Source organism: Zingiber officinale, chromosome 9B, assembly GCF_018446385.1.
Source record: "Zingiber officinale cultivar Zhangliang chromosome 9B, Zo_v1.1, whole genome shotgun sequence".
Lineage (NCBI taxonomy): Eukaryota > Viridiplantae > Streptophyta > Magnoliopsida > Zingiberales > Zingiberaceae > Zingiber > Zingiber officinale.
In genome coordinates this window covers 26,802,278-26,810,900 of record NC_056003.1, presented here as the reverse complement: position 1 = coordinate 26,810,900, position 8,623 = coordinate 26,802,278, and the positions used below count along the sequence as shown (strand labels likewise).

At 34.8% G+C, this 8,623-nt stretch overlaps 1 protein-coding gene across 2 annotated transcripts in view; it reads left to right on the top strand.

Annotated features, from left to right (window-relative positions):
- The first annotated feature begins 924 nt into the window (after positions 1-924).
- LOC122025083 (protein MICRORCHIDIA 7-like) overlaps positions 925-8,623 on the top strand; it is a 28,211-nt gene continuing 20,512 nt past the window's right edge. For both annotated transcript variants that reach the window (XM_042583844.1, XM_042583843.1), the window contains exons 1-8: positions 925-1,364; positions 2,190-2,267; positions 2,359-2,393; positions 2,472-2,550; positions 3,398-3,490; positions 3,591-3,675; positions 5,374-5,449; positions 6,384-6,509. In XM_042583844.1, coding sequence (XP_042439778.1) covers positions 998-1,364; positions 2,190-2,267; positions 2,359-2,393; positions 2,472-2,550; positions 3,398-3,490; positions 3,591-3,675; positions 5,374-5,449; positions 6,384-6,509 — 939 coding nt within the window. In that variant the 5' untranslated portion in view covers positions 925-997. The remainder of the gene's footprint in view (positions 1,365-2,189; positions 2,268-2,358; positions 2,394-2,471; positions 2,551-3,397; positions 3,491-3,590; positions 3,676-5,373; positions 5,450-6,383; positions 6,510-8,623) is intronic.

Genomic DNA, 8,623 nt, shown 5'->3' with positions numbered 1-8,623 from the left:
GTTAGTCTTGTTCGGTCAACCAATCCTCTGGTTCGGTTGACCGATCATGTCGTTCTCTGCAAAAACAAAGTTAGCCTCTATATTCATGCAAAACAGAGGTTAGCACAGTAATATAGTAAGATGCATGAGTAGTAACAGACAATAAGACTGTCTTGATCTTAACTTGAAAACTTTCCCGATTTCTTTAGTTGGATTGGCGACCTAATGTTTGTTTCTCTCTGTAACACGTCCTCACTGTCGTTCTTCTTTAGTTGTTTATCTCAACCTATCTACCAAACATTGGTCCTCCAAACCTGTTTGAACTTTGCCGCTTATCATCAGATTGACTCACTAGGACTTTCCCTTGATCTTCGATCCTCCAAATATCGAGCTTTCCTGCCAAATGTCAGGTCCTCTCGATCCACTTGGACCTTTTGCCTAACTTCCATGATTTGCTAAGATTTTCTCCAGGTTAGTAAACAACCTGCACACTCAGTCAACTTGTTAGATTAAACAAGACTTAACTTGAACCTTTGACAATATCAAAATTCAGGCTCGATTCTGGTGTGTCCTATATTAACACAATTATATAGTTGTAATAACATAAAAATTTATATATTTAACTTTAATCTAAGTAAATCATAAGTTATAAATCATGAAACATTATAATAGCTACTTTAACAATTCTGGAATAAGGGGTATTCTCGGGATAAAAATATTTTGAGTTTTTTTTTTTTTCAAAGAGGGTGTATTTATATAATTCGCGGAGGGGGGGGGGGGGTCTTTTTTATATTTTATTTTTGCTCTGTTATAAATATAAAATAAGGAGACCATTGCTTTTATTGGTGAATAATATGTTTATCCTCTTAATAGAAAATGGATTAGATAAAAAAATTTATGTGCAAGTCTCCTCATTTATTTTTACCCTAGGGCCCGAAATTCACTTTCAAAGTCTTCTCTCTGCTAGTTCGCTAGCTGCTCTCTGACGCCAGCCCTGCCTTCTCGCCTTCCTTTCGCGATGGATTTCGTCGTCAAGAACGAGATCATCGAATCGGTGGAGCCGCCTAATATCCGCGAAATGTCGGTGGTGCCGGCGCCGCTGCAGCGGAACGCGGTTATCGATTTGAGCAGCAGTGGCAGCGATTCCGAAGAGGAGGGCGGCGGGGAAGCTTGGCTTAAGCGAAGCTCCGAGAGGCGACCGGCTAAGAAGTCGCGCTCGGCTGCTATGGATTTGCCCCCTGGTTTTCTTGACCCCCTCCCGCAGACGAAGCCGCTGTCCCTGCCGCCGCCGGCCACGAAGCCGCAGGCGTCATTGGTCGGACGCAGACAGTTTTGGAAAGCAGGGGACTTTGAGGAGATCCAGAACCCTAACTCGCTGACCTCAGGTAAGCCTTCTTTTTTATACATCTCTTTTTTCTCTCTGTTAGTGAGCTATCTAATTCGATGTTTTTCCCCAAATCCAATTCTTCATTCTCTTAAGCAAGTAATATGATTTGTTAATTGCATTTTTTTTTAATAAAAAAACTAGGCAAACAGTCTGCCGAGTCTGCATTGGTTCTTGTACATCAGCTGGGTTGAAGCTTTTCAGTCCCTCTCTGTGCACTTAAATCAACATATGGCTTACATTTATATCTTCAGCAATCAAACGTAGTGAGCTGTTTAGTAAAATGATAAACAGACATTGTGGCATATCTCTTCCTTTGAGCTAAACTTAGTCAAAAGTCTAGGATAAGTAATGAAGAGCAGAGCTCAATATTTTGACTATGAATACCTACAAGACATACTGCATTTTGCTTGATCTAATAAACTACACCTTAAACATTGATCTGTACTTTTAGATAAGCTATAGCCGCACAGCATACTCCATCGCATGCAGTGTAAATAGATGATACCAATGGAAATTCTCTTTCAATATTTCTAAATGAACTTTGCTCAGGTGACCTAATGGTTTATCTTGATATAATCTAGACAAATGAGACTATTGGAAGTGGCCTAATTTTTTTTTTTTTTTGAATTTTCAGTGAGAATTCCCGTTGGATAGATTTTTCTAGAACAAAATATGTTAATATCTATTAGAAATGCACAAAAGATTAAAAATGTCAAAGCACATGAGGTCACTAATTTGTTGAAGTTAGCATCATCCATTTTTTGCATTAGTCTCCCTCTGGTTTTTCTTGCATAATTTTCCACATTAAGGTTACTCATTTCAGCTCTCGGAATGGATCATGTGAGAGTCCACCCAAAGTTTTTACATTCAAATGCTACTAGCCACAAGTGGGCACTTGGAGGTAAATTCAGAGCCATTTTGACATGCCATTGCCATCTATGGTATATTCTGAACCTTATATTCAATTTTGGTAATTTGAATTTGATGGACAGCTTTAGCTGAGCTTTTGGACAATGCGTTCGATGAGGTATCTAGTGTTATCTTCATCTATGCCGATCAGTTCTTGTTTGCCATCCATTTTATGAATAAATTATGATCTTAATAGGTTTGTAATGGAGCTACATTTGTGAATGTTGACATGCTAATAAACAAGAAAGATGGCAGCAAAATGTTGCTCGTTGAAGGTATGGGTTCTATTTTACATTATCCTTGTCAAACATTGATAATATATTTTTTTTTGTCTTCTTTAGAATTGGCAAAAGCATATACTGATTAAAATTTGGATGAGGACGTATTGAAGTTTTTAATGGTTATGTGTGTCTTTGCTCCTTGGAAGTTAATTTTCTTTGCTTCCTCATTGAATTAACAACTATGCTGCATATTGTCTTTCATTCTGATGCATATACTCAGATTATTTTCAAAAGCAAAAGATAGATTTTTTGCTTTAGCCAACTAATGCATTTATGCTTTTTTATCCGAGTTATATCTAACTTGTGTCAAAAAGTGCTTTCTGTTTGGGTGCATTATTCTATGATTTTGTCTTTTGAAATCATTGTAATTGTTTCACATCAATGATGAATATGTTATGCTCTATGAAAACAACAAAATCATTTAGCAATCAATGATCTAAAATAATTTGCTCATCGGTCTAAGGCAGGGTACTTATATTATGCTATGGTGTGACACTACTTGGACCCAAGTTTTTATGCTATGTTCTTTCATAGTGTGTCTAAGCCAGACTTCACTCAATTGCATGCTAGAGGGCTTGCACCTCTCTGCACTGTTGACTTGACATCTTGTGCCATTTTCTTTCATAATATTTCTTTTGTGGTGTCTCTTGGTGGGATGGATATGTTATTTTCTTTTATGGCGCTTGTTGGGATCTAGATCTGAGGTCTCATGTCTAGAGGGTAATCAAATTAGCCTTTTCTGTCTTTGTTATAGCTTTCGTCCATGCATAACCTTTCCCCTTTATTTATTTAACACATTTGACAGAGGTGCTCAATTATCTTGTTTCCTTGTATCGAGCAGATAATGGTGGTGGAATGGACCCTGATAAAATGCGACAGTGCATGTCACTTGGTTATTCTGTCAAGTGCAAAGTAGTAAACACTATTGGACAATGTGAGTTCTTACCCATCAAAGAGACACATGCAGTTGATAAGTTCGTTTTCCTCTTAGATGCTATGGATTGTTTTATATTTCAATTTTTTACATGGTGTAGATGGAAATGGCTTTAAAACAAGTACCATGCGACTTGGGGCAGACGTTATTGTGTTTTCTCGTAGTGGTGGAAAAGAAGGAAAAAGGTTGGCATTTGTTCTTATCTTGGGTATGATAATATGCAGATTTATGGAAATATTCATATTGTTGAAATGCATGGTTATGGTCACATATGTGCACATTAGACATCTCTTTACTTCTATCCAAGTCTGTTGCTTCTTCATGGACACATTTTTGGTTAAGTGCGCAACGGTAAAGTTGCTTCTGTATGTCCTAGAGGTCACGGGTTTGAGTTTCAGAAATAGCCTCTTGCAAAGTAAACCCTTTCCTAGGACCTCGCATTGGCTAGAACTTCTATCCAAGACTGCCTTTTTTTTTTTTTTTTTAATATAACGTTGTTTTGCTGGTACAATTCAATAAATGAAATAGAATACATAGGTGTGCCTATTTTTCATATGTCCCTTTTCACGGTATATTTTTATATTTTGATGTGTTTATCACTTAGACAATCTCCCTCTTGTAACTGCTAGGAGGGAATTGAAGGGAAAGGATGATTTCTTTTGATTTTACCATGAGGAGGAATAATATATTAATATTGATGTTATTAGCTCTACCTGTACTACTGGATGCTCATTTCTCTGAATTAATAGAATTTGCAAATATTTACAGATTTATTCTAGCATACTATTGCACAAATGCTTTGTCTAAGTGAATGCTTTTTGATGGCATTTTTCAGTATTAATGAGTCTATATCTTCCACTCCATTCAATTAAATTCTTTCAATTACAGAATCAATTGGTTCTTTCAACATGTTCATAACATCTCAATTTATTTTTTCTTATTTTATTGATTTATTAGAGGTATACCTAGTCAGATTCACATTTTAATATTTTATTTTCTCATTTCAAGTATTAGCACACATTCATCGTAACTTTCCTATTGTTGCTTAGTTTTTTTTACATGTTTCTTCCTAAAGTATGATAGGTTATACGATCTTATAAATTTTCTCTTTTTGACCTAAGAGGTATATGTTTCTCACAATATTCTAAAATTCTTTCTCCTTTTCAATGGATTATTCCCCGGGACCCGCATGGCGGGAGCTTTGCAGGCTGCCCTTTACTTTTCTCCTTTTCAAGCATTGATTCTTTATCCTGTTAGTCATATCTACATTGTGTGTGTCTGGGTGTGTATTCAAATAGATCTAAAAATTGCTTACAGGAATTTCAGAAATATCATTTCCATGTAAGTACTTTCTTCATTTTTTCTTATAATTGAAACTAGATTTTTTAGATTCAGTGTTAGTCATAAACTTGAAACCTATCTATTCTAAAGAATTTTTCCACAATCAATTTCTAATATAATCTATTTACTTTATATCATTTGTAACAATGTAAAACGACAGATTTAGAGAGTTTACTTGATCCAAATTTATAGTTATAGGAAGATCATTTGGTACTCCCAGTAGTTACAGTAGTAGTAACTATATTATTATATATATCCTTTATCACATCAATAGAATTCATAAATACTCCTCGAAAACTCATTAAAAATAGTTGTCTTGAACTCTATCAAAATATTATGCCGAGCTAATAAAATTATATGCAAATGCAAGTCCTTCTATCCATTATAATTATTTTCTCCCATATTAAATTTATGGCGAAACCTATCCTATCCAATATTAATATCCTGCTTCTGTTATGTATGTTATGTTTTGTTATTTTGTTGTACTTTGTGGTTTCCTCTTTCTTTCTTCAGTAGATTTACTTCTCTAACATGGTTTCCAGACCCACACAGAGCATTGGTATGTTGTCTTACACTTTTCTAAAGAACACTGGGAAAGAAGATATTGTAGTTCCAATGGTATGTTAATGCACACCATTTTGGCAATTAAATGACATTTTATGTAAAGTTATGGATTATACATATATTTTTCTGCCTTATCTATCAATGATATTTGTTTGCATGACTTTTATTAGTCTATTAACTAGTCATAAACCCCACACGTTAGGCAATTGCCAAAAAAATGTATTTAAATATTTTTTTTTTTGAGAATCTTATAAGAATATTCTTGTGTATATATTGGGATAATTAGATAATGTTTTAAGTTATAGAGTCTCTGTTATTGGTCAAGTAGTTATATAATTTTGGACTCGATAGAGGAATGAGGAAAAGTTGACCTAATTAAATTTTCAGACAGATTTTCAATTCATGATCCTATCCACCCTAAAATTCTTGGTAGATTTCTTATTTGATATTTTTGTACATAAACTCCTAAAACTAATATTGATTAAATGTTAATGAAAACGTTTTAAAATATTGTTCATGTAAAAAATGCCATCAACTACATCCATAATATTGTTTATCATATTGAAAGTATACTTAATGAATTAATGAGAATCCATTTTTAGAAATTATTTAAGAATGTTTACTTATCAATTGCTGTTATTATAAAAGGTAAAAAAAATATAGATCAAACACATGGGAAGAGGAGAAACAAGTTTCCCCCAATCACTTATATTCTCGTTGGATATAAGTTTTTTCATCTAATGAAACTAATATATGATTTTTATGGGATTATGTAACAACAAAGTGATTTAGATAAAGTTTTAAGGTCCTTGTTGAGTATTGGTCCTCTCTTTCTAAACCTACTTATTCCACTGGGGCTTTGCCTAATGCCTGATCATGTGCCATGTATTTTAGTGCGGGCTCTAGTGTCTTCATTATTAATGTCAAAATATTAATGTTAAGAACAGATTCCTCTAAACTAAAATTTATATTGATGTTACATTTGCAGCTTGATTATGAGAAAGATCAATCTTGGAATAAGATTGTGAGATCAAACTTAGCTGATTGGAATAATAATATTGACACCATCATCCAATGGTCCCCATATTCAAGTGAAACAGATCTTCTTGAGCAGGTAATATGCATTGAAAGTGCCTTGACATATTTACTTGGAAGTCATTTTTTTTGCCCATGGCAAATTAAATATCTTCATTGAAAAGTTTATTTGTTAGGATTTCTGTTGTATCTGTCTTGGAATCTTCCCTTTTGCATTGGTCTTCAAGCTTTGTTATATTTCTCTTAACCTTCTTTTATGATACACCAGTCTTTTTGTCTTGCCCCAAGTGGGTCTTCACAGCCATTGGTATGGCTAAAAGACCATGATGACCATGTAACATTCTCTTGGACATTTGCTACGTTAGAAACCACCATACAACTATAGTGTACATCACAAGAAATATTTTAATATTAGCAAACATATTCATTAAATTGAACCATAAAGAATTTGCTAAGCAAAAACTCAAACTACATGGAAATATCGACCATCAAGTTCTTACATTATCAAAAAGGTAGGTAAATTGAAACATGAGCATTAAAATAGATATATATTTGAGGAAATAAGATCACACAAAGTCTATTCAATCCTAGCAAAAAATCAAGTCAACTCATTGCATATCTGAACAAGAAAATTAAGTAGTCTAGCAACACAAGTGAAATTAATGAAGATTTAACAACAAAATAATAAACTAGATACATGCACTGCACTTTACATCTTAAATAAGTAAATTTTAATTTATTATTCAACTAGATGCTATAGCTGCAATCAAATGAGCTCAATTGGATCTAATCATGGGTGTTGGCCCTTGCGCTTTCCATCATGCAATATAGAATGATAGAGAGTGGCACATGGAATCTTATTCTACATTGTGTTATACATCAAAACAATTAATCTATCCTACATAAAAAAGCCACATGGAATGTTATTAGCATATAAGAGTGTCATTTAAAGTAAATAGCATATTCTTTTAATGCAAATAATCTGCATATCTAATAGCTAATATAATGTATGGAGAAAGGAAAACCAAAAGTCCAACACAACAACATGATCAAGCTATGCTAAAGAGTCAACTAGGTTAGTGGTTTTCCATAAGAATGGTACGCTGAGCAAAAATATGTTGAGCAAATAATCTGCATGCCTAATAACTAATATTTCAGTTATGCCATATTTTTCTTTGTTTTTGCTTGAAGGGGAGCCTTGGCGCAACGGTAAAGTTGTTGCTTTGTGACCAAAAGGTCACGGGTTTGAATCCTTAAAACAGCCTCTTGCAAAAAGCAGGGTAAGACTGCGTAGAATGGATCCTTCCCCGGACCCGGATAACGGGAGATTCGTGCACTGGGCTGCTTTTTTTTTTTTTTTAATTATTTTAAACTACAAACAGGTCTTATAAATTGAGCTCAGGTAGACCTCTTCCTATGGATGTCTCCCTGGTCTGGTGCTTTCATTTTCTGGGAAGCCAGTTGTTGCAGTGCCAACTTCTCAAAAAGATGGAACCCCTAGTGTACATTAAGAATTGAACACCTATAGGCCTTTGTTTTGCATGTCTGTTCTTTGCTTGCTTAACTCTCAAGCTGGTCCCATTTACTAACTTGTGCATGCCATGTTCGGAAACAAGGATGAAATAGTTTATATTGTCAATCGTAGAGCATTATTTGAGCATGATAAGATAGATGGTTCTCAAATTGAAGTCTTTCTTGGAGACTCTATTTTGGGAGTCGCCAGTGGATGCTTCAATATAAGAGTTGCTAGTGGATTGCTTCAAGCGAGATGGGCATGGAGGTGGTTTTGTGGAATGCTGGGGTTTGTAGGCATGCAGGCAAGAATTGGAAATCGTGGTAGTCATTGTGGCGACAAGAGAGCCATTTGCTTGCAGTCAAAGTGACTAAAGGGTGTGTGGAGGAGTTGAGTGTGGTCACCTCAATGAAGCAAAACCCAAGGAGGCAAGCGTTGACATTAAGCGAGGAGATGATATTTCTCACTTAATGGTGGCAAAGACCCACGAAATGCTGAAATCTCATACTGGAGGACTATGATGTGAATTTGGTTTAGCAGAGATGAGTATTTGTAGAAGAATTTTTCAGTTTTGGGAGAGTTTCTATGTAGATTTGCTACATGGATATTCTGATGTAAGATTTTATTTGACATTGTCTCATCCTTTGCAACATGGGTTATATTGCAAACAAGAGATTAGG